At 38.0% G+C, this 16,109-nt stretch overlaps 1 protein-coding gene across 1 annotated transcript in view; it reads right to left on the bottom strand.

Moving 5' to 3' along the window:
* Positions 1-6,518: 6,518 nt before the first annotated feature.
* Positions 6,519-16,109, bottom strand: part of PCGF6 (polycomb group ring finger 6) — a 28,298-nt gene continuing 18,707 nt past the window's right edge. The window contains exons 9-10 of the mRNA XM_082608617.1: positions 11,100-11,186; positions 6,519-7,696 (exon numbers count right to left, since the gene is read on the bottom strand). Of these exons, the coding sequence (XP_082464743.1) occupies positions 7,640-7,696; positions 11,100-11,186 (144 nt within the window). The 3' untranslated portion in view covers positions 6,519-7,639. The remainder of the gene's footprint in view (positions 7,697-11,099; positions 11,187-16,109) is intronic.

Here is a 16,109-nt window from a genome sequence, read left to right on the forward strand (position 1 = left end):
TTTAAAAATGAGGCTATACTTTTGCAGAACCCAGATGTCTAGGTAGAACATGGGCAGCAGTAATAGAATTTTCCTCTAATGATTCTTAACCTTTTTTGGGGATTAAACACCCCTTGGAGAAAGCTATGGATCCTCTTCCCAAAAAAGAATACACACACAAAACTGTAAAGATCAGGGGCTTGTGACGCCTTTAGGACTATCTACTTGGGGTATCCAGGAGTCCATGGAGGCCAAGTTGAGATTCCCTAATGCCATGCCAGGTTCCAGGATGGAGACTGCAAATGAGGGGATATATGGATGCAATTCACAGCTGGTGCTAGTGGTTGAAGCTGGAGCTTGCTGAATCCTGAACAATACTGTCATTCTTAGTCCATCTGGCTAAGGGCAGTTTCATGCCACTTGAAGATACATTAGTGGTACTGCTAGTGAAAAAAGATGTTAGTTGCACACTAACAATGAGAGTTTTGTAGTAATCAAAACATCTTTCAGGGCCTATTAAGGAACAACAGTCTCATCAATACACGGGTTTGTAATGTAGATGTTGGTTGCCGCTTCTAAGAATAGTACTAGATGGTTAATGGATCCTTCTCTATGCAAGACCAGAGTCCTTTCATTAATTTATATAATTTCTGGCTCTGACTCATTTGTATCTCCTATTTTCAATGAGTCGCCACTAATTGCCATGAGCTCGTTTATAAAAGAAAGACATTAAAAGCATATTACGGGGGACTTCCCTGGTGGCTCAGTGGTTAAGAATCCGCCTGCCAATGTAGGGGACATAGGTTCAAGCCCTGGTCCAGGAAGATCCCACATGCCACAGAGCAACTAAGCCCGTGTGCCACAACTACTGAGCCTGCACTCTACAGCCCGCGAGTCACAACTACTGAGCCCTCGTGCCACAACTACTGAAGCCTGCGCACCTAGAGCCTGTGCTCCGCAACAAGGGAAGCCACCACAATGAGAAGCCCGCGCACCGCAACAAAGAGTAGCCCCTGCTCACCATAACTAGAGAAAGCCCGCCCGCAGCAACAAAGAGCCAACGCAGCCAAAAAAAAAGTGTGTTTGTACAAAAAGAAAGAATGGCAGAAGTAACACTGTGATTTAAAGGGAAAAAAAGCAAATTATGGAGTTGATAAATTATTAAATCAGAACAATTATAGTAACAGGGAAACATGGTGTTCAGACTCATAAGTCAGGGAGGAGAAGGAAAGGGAAGCAGCAACATCAACTGTTATGATGGAACAGGACAACAAAGTGAGTCTGTGAGATTGTGGGGAAGCCTGTCCACAAAGCACATTAATGATATTCAATGTGATCCTCTGCATCCTGAGATGTATTAATAACGGCTATTATTTATTCAGTACCTACTTACTATGTGCCAGCCACTGTACTAGGCAGTAAACATAGAATGATCTCATTTAAGCCTCACAACCCTTGTTAGGTGTAGTATTTGTATACCCATTTGACAAATGAAGGAATAGATCCTTGGAATGACAAGGTTAAAACCCTTGTCTGATGGCACATAGTGAGTAACAGAGCTGGGAGTTGAACCCTGGCCTTCTGACTCTACAATGCTTGCTTTTCTTTCCTTCATTGTCTTTCTATGTAAAAGTCCACTCACTTGAGGGAATAAAAATCTTTCTTTTTATCTTCTTTTTCACCCCTTCCTCACCAGGTTTCACTTAAGGTTTCTCTGCCCCAGAAATCCTTGGCAACATCAAGTCCCAAAGGCAAACTGCTACACTTTGCAGACTTCCTGAGCCTACTGCCTTCCTGTATTGCAGTAAGGTGGTGACAGGCCAAAACTGGGCTCTGGGCCTATCAAATCGAGTCTCCCCTTGCTCCTGCTAAAAGTTATACAGAATTGGGGGCTATTTACCTATTTTTTAAAAAATAATTTAAAGGACTTCTGTAGCTCAGTATCAAAGAGCCTGGAAATAAGGGAATATTACAGAAGGGACCACTCCTCAAGGGGTAATAAATCCAGGATATTTATAATTCATTTTACTGTACTGGCTAAAGAGGGGGGCAAGATTTGAACAATAGTCTGGAAGCTAGAGTCCAAATTTTACCTCCAGAGATAATGCAAATTACACAAAGTCCTGGGGATGAACTTCTAGAACTTACCTGTGAACATAAGCAGGGAGCCCAGAACCACCATTCATGGATCTAAAGGCAAACATGAGGGTTTTTCAAATGTATTTAAAATCCATCAGAACTGGAAGCACACTGGTAGTTGCTAGGGCTGGAAAAAATGGGTACAGGGATGGGGTTTTACTGTGGAATGATGGAAATGTTTTGAAACTAGATAGAGGTGGTAGCTACACAACATTGCAAATGTACTAAATGCCACTGAATTATTCACTTTAAAACGATTAATTTTATGTCATGTAAATTCACCTCAATTTTAAAAATCCATTGACAGACGATTTATGAAACTATCAGAAAAATATAATTATCAAGTCTACCATACCTTCTGCTCCAGCTGAGACCATTATGTACAGCCACCTGGGTCAACCCAGTTAGAAGCAATTCCATTAGGAACACATAAGCCAGATCTAATAAAAGTAGTATTGATTTCAAAACAGAGCCTGGAGAAAAAGCCAGAAATCTCCCTGGATGTAAATGAAAGAAAGAATAGCTAGAAATGTTGCTTGCTTATGAGTGGTAATCACTGATTTCCAACTAGTTTTATTTTTATTATTATATCGTCAGAAATCTCTAAGTTGCTTTTTTTTTTTTTTTTTTTTTTTTTTTTGCGATACGTGGGTATCTCACTGTTGTGGCCTCTCCCGTTGCAGAGCACAGGCTCCGGACGTGCAGGCTCAGCGGCCATGGCCCACGGGCCCAGCCGCTCCGCGGCATGTGGGATCTTCCCGGACCGGGGCACGAACCCGTGTCCCCTGCATCCGCAGGCGGACTCTCAACCACTGCGCCACCAGGGAAGCCCCTCTAAGTTGCTTTTAAGCAACATCTAAATCATAAGAATACATTTTGTTTCTTAGAACCAAATAAATTGGTATACCTGAAAGCACAGTACCAATTTAAAATGGAAATAACTGAGGGGAGCTTTGCAGGATCTTAAAACAGAGGGCCTCCCTGGTGGCGCAGTGGTTGGGAGTCTGCCTGCCGATGCAGGGGATACGGGTTCGTGCCCCGGTCTGGGAAGATCCCATATGCCGCGGAGCGGCTGGGCCCGTGAGCCATGGCCGCTGGGCCTGCGCATCCGGAGCCTGTGCTCCGCAACGGGAGAGGCCACAACAGTGAGAGGCCCGCATACCGCAAAAAACAAACAAACAAACAAACAAAAAACCAGAGATTCTATGTGAAATTTTATTTTTCTTTATAGACAATACATTACTGGCTTTGTTGCATATTCAGATTTAATGTACATGTTAGATTGATGTCACCCATGCCTTTTGCTATTTTCCAATATCTCACATGGCTATGCCATTTGCAAATGGGGTGAGTGCTCCTGAATCCAGCCAAACAAAGGACTGTTTTTATTACATTACCAACCCCTGCCACATACACTTAAAGGGAGAAAGGAATGGTTACTATGTAGATCAAAAGGTTTCTCCTCTGTCCATCTCCTAGAAGATGACTTGGTTGCCCTCATGTTTTATGCTATTTCACAAGCCTACTAGGTGGGGGTGGGGACGAGCTTAAATTTATAAATTCTTTGTTTCAATCCCTTGAAATATACACACACATCCACACACACCAGGACTGTCATAAAACAGTGAGTCACACCACAGATATTTGAAGAATTATGTTTCTACAGTGCTACAGTGATTCTGAATAAAACAAAATAGAGAAAGCTCAGGCTACAAAGAAAAATGAAGATTGATCTCGGAAGGGTCTCCAGGCTCCCTTCCTCATTGATTAATTACTGTAGATCACCACATGGCTACTCTCTCCCCTGATGAGACAAGTGGTCTCTGTTCCGAGACATTTCATTCCAGTTTTATCACGTTCTCCTAGGGGTTAGAGAATGCTCAGCAGAGTGTAACCAAAATCATTAATATGAGGGCTGGAATTCTGGAATACAATCAGTAGCAGGTCTAGTTAATTGCTGATTATTACACAGGGCAAAAAAAGCATTTTTCCTTAGAAGGGCTTATTAAAACAAATTTAACTCAGATTTATCTGCTATGCCATAAGTATGAATAAATGAAAGGGTTAACTTCCATCTCCCATGATTTCCTGGCATAAGGATTCATACATGACATACAGAATTCTTGATGTCCTTTAGGGCTAGACAATCTCTTGTCTTTATCTTAAGCCAGATGTAAGCTCAGCAAAAGGAACTTCTTTCTGGCAACTGAAATTGTCCATGGACTGACCTAGTCTGTGAAGTAGCAACAGCAGAGGTAAGATTAGAATTAAGGTGAAAGCAGAATTCAAGTCCACCTTCAGAGCCTGTATCCCCACCCCTCATCCAGTAATTAATAGAAGTGAATAGAGAAAATATGTAAGAAAGAAAAAAGGGGGGAAAAGATGGTTTAACATCAATCTTTTAATAATAATGGACCTACTTATTCATTAGAAGCTAACTCAGCAAAGTAATCTAAGAAGTGACTATATAGGGACCATATTTAAATTTGAAAAAATAGACTATATGCCAGCCACTGTTCTGAGTGCCTTAATTCTCATAAGTCTTTGAGTTAGGTACCATGTCCCAGTTTACAGATATGGAAAACTAAAGCTCAGAGAAGTTATATAACATGTTCAAGATCACACAGCTTGAAAATAGCAAAGCTGGAAGTCAAAGCTGTGAGTCTGGCTTCACAATTCATGTCCTTAACCAGTGTGCAATACTGCCTCTGTGTCTTTTGGGGGGTAAAATCTGATCCTGGCAAACACTGTCTTCTTCATCTTCTGATTTAAAATGTTATTTAACCAGCTTTTCTTTTGGGAGAACACCTTCTTAGAAACAGAAGAAAAGAACTTTTCTCACTTAAATGAAAATAGTATCACAATTATAACCTCTGTAAAACAATAGACACCAACAAACTGAAATCAAAATTAAGTAAAGATCAAACCATAATATCCATTCTATGTAAGTAAATACTTGGCAAGCTTTCAGAGGATCAATATGGCATTTCATTTACGCATGGACTATTAATGTCAATAGATGATAAAATTTAGATTTCATCAGTCCAGTTTTGAAGAGAGGCCAAAAATAAAACTCATGTACACAACATGTTGAAAAAGGTTAAAAATGAGGACCTACCCTTTGGACATGATCTGCTGAAGACAGCAAAAATAAACATTCAGAACCAGCATCTGCTTGAATCTTCTCTACTGCTAGGGCTTTCCAAGATAATAAAATACACCACAGAGGTTGCAACTATTAGAACTTGAAAGGGAAAAAAAATTTTAATTAGTCACACATATATCTAATAAGCAATTATGACCTGGTCATCCTACAAGAATATTCATCTAGGATTGATCACTGAGATTATACTTTGGGTAGACTGAATAGGACAAGTAAACTGGTCAATGGCATTACTTTCAAGAATTCAAAGCCAAAGTTGCTGTAGGAGAGTCACTGTGTGAGTGTGTGCAAGGTCTGCGTCAACTTTGAGTCCAGAGGAGAGATTGTCAGAAACTAGATAAGAATGTATTTCACTCAATCAGGAAGGAAGGGCAATGCAGTGGAAGCAGAGGGGAAGCTCAGTGAAGCCCAAGGTCAGAGGAAATGACGATACCAGAGAGAAAAGATTGGGATGGCATTTAGGGAGGAACTGAGAAATCTGCCAAGCGCACATTCTGCCGAGCTACTATTACCACAGCCCAGCCCTCTGGGCATCTTTGCTCAGATGCCCAGGTGTACAAAAATAGGCATTCACCATAAATGGTGGGCGCTGGGGTATCAATGCTGCATGCCTATGTGACTGACTGTAATAAAAACTCTGGACTCTAGGGTTCAGGTGAGCTTCCCTGGTTGGCAACACTTCACACATGGCACACATCACTTCTGGGAGAATTAAACACTCTCCCTGCATCTCCACTGGGAGAGGACAAATGGCAGCTCGTGCCTGGTTTCTCCTGGACTCTACCCTATACATCTTTTCCCATTGCTGATTTTAATCTGTATTCTTTCACGGTAATAAACTATAACCAAGAGTATAATAGCTTTCTGGGTCCCATGAGTCCTTCTTGTGAACCATTAAACCTGAGAGTGGTCTTGGGGATCCCCAACACAGATGTTAACATGGGACAAGAATAAAAATAGTAAGCAATTTGTGCAAGAAACATTTAAGAGGCAATGAGTTCCATAGTTGCTATTCTGTCCATTGTCAAATAAAGGCATCTAGTATAACCAGTGAAGGTAAAGATGTTTATAAAATATCTATTTTATGGCACACTTTAACTTTGATTTGGCTATGTCGTCTCTTAAAGAGTTTTGGTTATTTTTTAAAATTCCACAATAAACACAAATGTTTCAAAATAGGTTAAAATAAATTTTTATTTAAAAAATTGTATTAAATGTTAGAAGAGATTTATACACAATTCACAAATTCTTTATAAAACATTGCCAATCTTTCTCCAATTGTAATTGTTTTTATGCAGACTTGGAAATTTTGCAGTGAAATAAGGTCTACAAAATATTTCTTTTAGAAAGCATCACAATGATAATTTTAGGCAAAATAGTCTTTAAAACTGAACTATTTGCATGCAAGTGAGTGAGCTCTCAAACACCCGTATTCTTTATCCCAGTGACAAAGTAATGTGAAAATGAACATTAAACTGACTTACTGAGGAAACAATGAACAAGTATTCTGTAAACTTCTCAAATTCACTCAAATTTTTAAATTACTTTCAAAAGCAGTGCCATTACAAGGTATTGACAATCACATTACGTACTCAAAATGAATGTTAATCAGACTAACATTCAAAAAATAAAAATACTGTTGCAAAGAGGCACCCCTTGTTGTAAGGTATGTTAAAGGAGTCTTTATTACACTGAACGCTTATGGTACGGGCCATAAACCCTACAGGAAACAGTCTCTTCACACAGAAAAATTATAATCCATCCCTTTTAGAAGTAAATAATATCTCTTTAGTAGTGTTGCTGGTTGAAAAAAAAAAAGTTACAAGTTCGAAATAAGATGGCAACATACAAAAGTGGCCCATAGTTTTGGTCTTTGTCTAAGAGGTACATTCTGTAATTTAACAAAGACTGGCTTTAAATCTTCAGTTCAAAAGCACACTTCTTTTCCAAAAGGATGACTGACCAACTGATGCCATTTCAGAGAGCAGAATCCTAACCACCAACTTGAAAGGGGTATGGCTCAATGAAGACAAAAACAAAAACAGTAACTGATTTACCTCAAAGATTAGGAAACAAAATCAATGTCAAAGTATTTGAAATCATAAAAATTAATTGCTTTAAAAATTTCCCCCTGAGCTGTGGACGCTTTTTATATATAGTCTCTAGTAAAACAGATGCATTCTATAATACCAAGTTGTAATTATAAGTCCTATGATTCTTGGTGCTCAAAATAGGTAAGTTATGTCTCGAACAGCACAAAGTGATAGCAATTACACATTTCGTGGAAATCTTTGGTGAGATGCAATCCTGCAGAAGTCTCGTTATTTTGTTTCCCTCCTCATAATACCCTTAGAATCTTCAAGTAATTTTCAAAGGAGAAACCACAAGTCCATAATGAAGGACCAGCAGACCATCCTGAAAAGAAAAAAAGTGTTCTGCAGTTATTTAAAAATCAGTTATGTAAATGATCAAGTCAAAGATAGTTTATTTTTCATAAACCAACACTAATGTGAAATTCTTTGATTTAAAGAGAATAAAGGGTCCAAGATAAATAAACTTGCTTGTTCACTCACTTCATTACTAAACACTCCCTGTTAATGTGCCTTTTTAATGACTCTCAGAAGAAAATTCTGAAACTACCAGGTATCCACAGTTAGTCACGGTTGTTTATGGCAAAACAGTTCTTCAAAAAGAACTAAAAGATACACATTTCATTCTGCACAGATTACTTAATATATCACCCAAGCACTGGACTTCTCTAAAAAAGACTCAATTATCATAAAGTATCATGGATCTGCTAAGAAAATAAAACATTTATTTCTTACATAAATGCAGCTTACAACTAAAACAAATGAGAAAATTTTGGAACTCTTACCCATTTAATGTATCATACATTTTACTTCCTCCTTGAAGTCTGTTCAATACAATTTACCCTTTCTTTGATATCCAGAGTCATCATTATGAACAGTAACTACACTGTGCTGTAACACAGTGATGTCCTCTGGGGTCGTGGGAAACATAACCTGACAGTAAATGACTCCAGATGCTTTGTTTCTGAGTCTTTTTATGTCTCCTCTCTTGATATCAGGTCTTAATTCTTTGTGCTCTCACCAAGGCTGCTTAAAAATGTGCTTTTTAAGGTGTTATTTCTAATCTACTATGAACTGGAAAACTAGCTTAAAAGGAAGGCTCACTGGGGAAGTATGCCATGGGCAATGGGCCTACTTTGAGCAACATATAGAGGGAGTGGTGGCATGCACGCCTTGCATTTCCAACCCTTCGCTAGCTATCGCTCTCTCTTCCTTCTTTATTAAGCTTTTTCATAGCTCCACTTCCTCATTTCTCATTCACTATTCAACTCACTGCAATCTGGCTACTGTTACTGGCAACTTCGGTGAAAACTCACCAGAATTCTAGAGAGGGGTTCACCAATTCAAATGCCCACAAAGGCCAGAAAAGTAACATAAATGAATATGTGAGTCATGTATGTAGTCAAATAGGGTATGTTGAGACCAGTGGTAAACCAGAGAGCAGATGCTTAGCTAAAGGAATTTAAACTCAAAAATTAGAACAAGCCAAATAAAGTATAGTCCTATACCATGTTTGGCCCACAGACCATCAGACCTGTTCTAGACTAACTAGTCTAATCAAAGTAAAGGAATTTGTATTCTAACACACACAGAAGGATTCTATTAACATTTTTACATGAATACAAATTACATTTTACATAATGTCAATTTTTTTGCATATAGTTATATTTCACTATTACAAGCTGTTTCAAAATCTCAAAACTTCAATACATGTATAAAATCGCATTTTATGAAATGAGATAATTCCTTATAATTCAAATTTAAATCTATGTCTATTATGTTTATATTCCATAGAAATATATAGAAATATATAAATATTATTTATATTTTATATTTAGATGTCTCCATTCATGGTCTTCTTAAACTATCCAACCAGAGTGAATCTCCTAAAAGGTAAATCAGATTATGTCTCTTCTGTCCTTGGCTCAAATCTCTCCAATCAGTAGTTTCCCACTTCACTCAATTAAAATCCAAAGTTCATACTATGGCCTATAAAGTCCTGCATGGTTTTATTCCAACTGCTCAGATCTCAGCTCCTACCATTCTCTCCCTCGCTTGCTACCTCCTAGCTCTCCCACTGCAGAGATATGTTATTCATTTAGCTAAGAGGTCCTGAGATTACATGACACATTGTTATCAATGAGGACTTTAATTAATTATATTTCAGGTTATTTAAGTTCTGGGACTTGCTCATCTCTGAATCTCCCCATGTCTAGAATAGTGCTCCGTAAATATTTTTTAAATTGAAGTCATATTTTCTACCCACTCCACTGACTTTGCGATTTTACTCCTAGATTCTTACATCTCTAATCAAGCTTAACTTTTAAAAAGACAATCGGGACTTCCCTGGTGGCGCAGTGGTTAAGAATCCACCTGCCAATGCAGGGGATGCGGGTTTGAGCCCTGGTCCGGGAAGATCCCACATGCTGCGGAGCAACTGAGCCCGTGCGCCACAACTACTGAGCCTGCACTCTAGAGCCCATGAGCCACAAATACTGAGCCCACGTGCCACAACTACTGAAGCCTGAGCGCCTAGAGCCCATGCTCTGCAACAAGAAGCCCACGCACGGTAACGAAGAGTAGTCCCCGCTCGCTGCAACTAGAGAAAGCCTGTGTGCAGCAACAAAGACGCAATGCAGCCAAAAATAAATAAATAAATTTATTAAAAAAAAAAAAAAGACAATCATTTTCTAAAGTTTGAAATTTCTGAATTTCAAAACATTTCTGAAGTTTGACCTTATAAAAATTTTAAGAAATGTTTTGTTTATATCTCTAAGTATGCTTTACTTAGCCAAAAAACAATTTTGCTTTTATATTTTATGAAGAATCTTTTGAATTATTTGTTACCAAAATGTAGACAATTGGTATGGTGCTATATTTCTAAAAACATGTAAGAATAATCAAATAATCACCCAAGTAAGTATTCAGCTACCCTTTTGTTAAGATTCTAAGCTTTAAGGTCAACTTTTTTAATAGGTGAACCTTGATTCTACCACTAACTAGCCAAGTGACCTTGGGCAAGTTACTTAATCTCTCTACACCAGTTTCCTCATCTATATGATCCACCAACGGATTTTAGAATTAGAGGGTAAAGTTCCAAGAGAAACTGGATCTTTCTCTTCATTAAAATTGTCTTATCTTGCTTTTCATGTATCCTGACCAGATTTCATATTATGTTCCCACTCACATTATAGGTTAATTAAAACATCATAACGGCTACCATGGCTTCTTACCAATTGAGCAAGGAATGGTATGTGAATCTCTATAGCCTAATGAGTCTCTACAAATTTTTCTTAAAGAAATGTCCTTGCAGATACATTTGCCCAGTAGTCTTCAAAGCTCTACTGCAATACTGGACAGAGAAAAAAGAAAAAAAGGCCTCTAGAATCAAACTGCCTGGGGTTTGAGCCCTGGCTCACTCACTCACTCACTGTGGTACGTTACATGTCCTCTCTGTACCTTGGTTTCCTTATCTTTAAAATTGGGAAAAAAAGAATACCTACCTCATAAAACTATGAGGAATAAGAGAGCTAATCGATACAAATCATTTAGAAGCATGCCTGACACACAGCAAGCATTCAATAAACATTAGCTTTATTATTTACAGTCCAGATAATTTCAAGAAAATTATAGAATATTTATTAGAACTTTACTGATAACATGAAACATTTTTCTTTCATTAAATAACTTGTCCATTAGGCATAAATATGGTAAAGTCTAAGACCTACCTGCATTGCTGCATCACCTATTGCACGTCGAATTTCCCTTAGAGTTTGGTACCGCTCTAACAAGTGATCACCACAGATGATATCTACCTACAGGCAAATAAGAGTATAAGTTTGCTTTCCTGCTTCAGAAAACCATATGACAAAATGAGGAAGATCAACATAATTATTTTTAGACTAGACTTTGCTATTTTAGACTGATTAAACACTCTCAAGAAAGATTTTAGAAACTTTTTACAAATAAAGTAAAATGGAAGGAGCATTAGAGGACATAGCAGGACAAAGAACACTACAGACATTCAAAATGATTTCCTTGAATCTCTGAGAACAAGTTAAATCATATTTGATTTGTTCAGCACAAGAAGGCACAGAAAAGTCTATTATTTAAAAAAGTTTCATGACACAATGATTAAAAGGGCTTATAATGCTTAAAAAGGCAATCTTTAGTTATTTGAATAATTTTCTTAACGAGGAATATCTCATTTTCCAACAGTGGAAAGTCTACGACTGACATAAAGTACACAATAAGGGAACTGTTTTACAGATGGAACAATCTTAACAAGGTCTTTTCAGCCCTTTTAGTAAGGTCAAAGCTCTAAAATAAATCTACTTTTATATAGAATGCTCTAGAAAGAACGATATGGTTGTACAGTTATATATTATATAGTAATATGATTCCAGTATACTCACTTGCTAGAAACAGAAATGCAAATCCTTATATTATCTTTCACTGAGTACTCCTTTCCCAATGCCTTAAAATGGGAACAGGTCCTCAACATCTTATTAATACATATCACTTAACAGGCTCCCCCTCCTAATGTCCCTATTTAGCTTACAGCATGAAATTTCTCCTTGCTCCAAACAAAAATATCAGCTCTAACTCCTATTTCTCCTTTTCCTTTCTTCTCACATGCAGTTACCAAGTCCTGTTGCTTCCTTCTTCACCATGCCTTTTAAGTTCATATCATTCTTTCAACTGCTGCTCTTAGGCTTAAACCACTGAAACCGTCTCCTAACCAGATTTCCGACCTTCAAATTCCGTTTACTCTAAAAATCCTATGCACTGCCAACATGTTAGTTTCCTTAAAACCTTCAGCATGGTTGGGTAAGAATAGTAAAAGCAGTTGCATTTAACTGAGTAGCCTCTATGCACAGCATTTGTTACACTATATATTTGACATATGTTATCTCATCTCATTTTCACATTCCTGTGAGCTAGGTATTGTAATTCCCATTTTACAGATAGGACGCTAAGAAGTAAAGACATTAAACTTTCCTAAGGTCACAAAGCTAGTAAGTAGCAAAGTTCAGATCGGAACCCAGGTCTGTCCCCAGGTCTATCTTTCTCCACAGATAAGTGCATGTCAGGGGTTGGCCAACTTTCTACAAAGAGCTAGATAATAAACATTTTAGGCTTGTGGGACTCAGGATCACTGTCACATGTGCTCAATTCTGTCACTGTAGCATGAAAGCAGCCATAGTATGGCTGTTCCAATAAAACATAATTCATAAAAAGATGGCAGGTTAGATTTGGTCCATAGGTCAGTTAGTCAAGCCCTGTGGTATCTCACAGTGAATAACCTCCGATTAGTAACAACTTTTGTTTTATGCTTACCAGTTTCAAAGTTGGCAAAGCAATACTTGTTTGCAAAAGGACTGAAAGCAATAATAGCAGATCTTATGCACAGAACTAGGTCCACGAAAACTTAAAGAACTTGGAAACTAACATTATGTTTTTATTAAGTATCCAACAATCCAGAGACCACCACTCTTAGTGGGCTTCGCCGCATGGTATATATTTATGATGTGGTTACTACAATTTCCTTTTCAACTTAACCTTAACCCCCAGAGGTTAGCCATTTACTACCAGTCTGATGCATATGCTCCTAGGTGCAATGTGTGCATGTGGGGATTGTGGTTTTGTTTTTCTAGAAATGGGATCATGTCATATTTTGTTCTACATATTCTTAAAACACACACAGACACACACAAACAACAAAAATTTAATATACTATGGAATCTTTTGGAATGCATAGTTAGCTCTCTGTGTTTAATAGCTGCATAGTGTTCCATTTTATGAATATATCATAAACTATATATCCATCCTCCTGATAAACATTTAAACTACTTCTCATTTTACATGCTGATTTTTAAGTTACTTGACTGTAAATACTTCATAAATTAGTTCATTCAAACAGAATCACATCTCTGAGGGTGCCACAAACATGACCCACATATTTGATAATGTGCTAGAAGGACTCACAGGACTCAGCATGATCACAGCTATGAGTAATTACAGCAACACAGCAAGGATACACAGTCAGATCATCAGTAAGGTAAAAAGATGTAGGTAGAGTCTGGAGAAATCCACGCACAGGCTTCCTATGCTCTTCCCTCCCAGTCCAAGAGGAGATAACACCCACACACTCTTTTCTCTAACAGTGGAAATGCAGCCAATTTGTGCAGTGTTTCTGCCCAGGGAAGCCCATTTGAGGTTCAGAGTTAAGGGTTTTTATTGAGGGATGGTCATGTTGGCATTATCTGCCTAGCAACTACCAAATTCCAGACTCCCAGAAGCAAAGCAGGTATTCATCATAGACCCATTGTTTGTACAGTCTAGGTACAGGGAAACACCCTTAATAGTTAGGTAACTTTTCATATTAGCACAGGGAACTTTTTACAAGCCAACTTCCTAGAAGCTAGGCAAGGGCCAACCTCGTAAGCCAGCCCTTCTAAAGGCAGCAGCCTCAGGTCTGCTTTGTTAACTCTTTTCTGCATAATCTTTCTACCCTTTGGAGTATTAAGTCTTAGTTAGGAAGAATAACTACGATATTTCTGAATCTCAGAGCAGAAACTGTAATGTGAAGATAGTCTTAAGGGAAGAAAAACCCTTATCTTTTTAAAAGCAAGATCACACTAAAGCTTTCAAGACAGGATTTTTCACTGATTGAGCCAGTGCCACACTCATTCCTCCTTGTTCATACATACTTTTCTTTGATAGAACGTTCTTTTTTTCTTTGTCTGGCTAAAAAAAAAAAAAATCCATTCTTCAAATCCTTTCTTTGACCCCTCCAGAGTTAAATCATTCACTCTGTGCTCTTGTGGCACTCATCATATCCTATTGTCATTCAGTTGTTTAGTTTTATATCTTTCCCACACAAATCGGAGTCACCTGGTGGCATTTTCTGTCTCATCTTTGTACTGGAGACCAAGCACATAGATGCTCAATTTAGTACCAATAGATAGTAAATGAACGGTAGGGATATGACATGTTAGAGTCTCTGAAAAATGATTTGGAAGCAATTCAATGATAGGGTTAAGGTCATATACTAAATAAATAATAAAAAAAGGAACCTGGGCTCCCCTGGTGGTGCAGCGGTTACGAATCCGCCTGCCAATGCAGGGGACACGGGTTCAAGCCTTGCTCTGGGAAGATCCCACAAGCCACGGAGCAACTAAGCTCGTGCGCCACAACTACTGAGCCTGCGCCCTAGAGCCCGTGAGCCTCAACTACTGAGGCCCGCACGCCTAGAGCCTGTGCTCTGCAATGAGAAGCCACCGCAATGAGAAAGCCAGTGCACTGCAACAAAGAGCAGCCCCTGCTCGCATCAACTAGAGAAAGCCCGCGAAGCAACGAAGGCCCAACTCAGCCAAATAAATAAATAAATAAATTTATTTAAAAAAAAAAAAAAGGAACCTATCTTTTAAGATGGAATTAATTTTGGTAGGATTAACAACAAAATCTACTACCACATCTTTTATATAGAGAATATTTAGTGATCAATGTGGTAATCATTTCAAAAAAGCAAAATAAGGTCTGAAGATCAAATAATGTATAAAGGAACACAAGAGTTATTAAAAAACAAGATACAATAAGACAGCAATAAATTCAAAACACCACTAAATCAACCATGGTGATCCAGAGGCACTGGACTCTCTTATGTGAAAGAAATCTACTCAGATAATTTTTTTTTTTTTTTTTTTTTTTTGCTGTATGCGGGCCTCTCACTGTTGTGGCCTCTCCTGTTGCGGAGCACAGGCTCCAGATGCGCAGGCTCAAGTAGCCATGGCTCATGGGCCTAGCCACGGCATGTGGGATCTTCCCGGACCGGGGCACGAACCCATGTCCCCTGCATCAGCAGGTGGACTCTCAACCACTGCGCCATCAGGGAAGCCCTACTAATTATTGATTTCTGATTTGAATTAACTTAAATCTCTTAAGAACACATGTCTACATTTTTTTTATCTTTCAGAACTGTCTTCCATTTTTATTTTTATCTGCCACAAATAAATAATACTTTTAAAGGTATTTTATCATTTAATAGTCCCCTAGTAACATTCATTCCTGCTAGTAAATAACCATTTATGAAGGTCACATATCTGTAAACAAAGAATACATTTTCTATTTGGGACTAAATGGTTTTAAGGAAGGTCAGCACAGAAGGCTCAAGTGACTGGGTTGACCAAGAATTTTATTTTGTTTAATGGTTAACTAGCTCAATGTTTTGTTCATATTAGAAGTAACTCTTGTTTACTCTCTCTTGGATTTAGAAGGCTTAAACAATTTTAGTCACAAATGGGTCTGCATATTTGATAATTCTCTGTTCCACTATTTTAAAATTTTGGTGAAATAGTAATTTATGAATGTTACCAGGTATATAGTACCTGAATTAGAAAAAAATATTTACCTAAAGAGCGAAGAGCTGAGAGACAAAATTAAAGACTGAAACAAATTTTACATCATTTTATTTCAAAATGTTAAAAGCCTTGAATTCTGTGATATGAGGAAAAAATAAGCCCACATTTTTACACAATAAAACCAATTTAGAGCTTTGGCAACCAAATTTCTTAAAACACCAGTGTGAAACTTATAAATGGCTCTGATCAGTATCTAGCCACAGAGGAAGTAATCTATATTCTAAAGAAAGCCCTCTTGGGTGCCACTTCTTATTCTATATAATCAGGTGCAAGTCTTCTGATTTCTGCTTTTAGAAATAATAGACTATTATGGGA

This window comes from Mesoplodon mirus, assembly GCF_964341445.2.
Source record: "Mesoplodon mirus genome assembly, chromosome: 2".
NCBI classification, from domain to species: Eukaryota; Metazoa; Chordata; class Mammalia; order Artiodactyla; family Ziphiidae; genus Mesoplodon; species Mesoplodon mirus.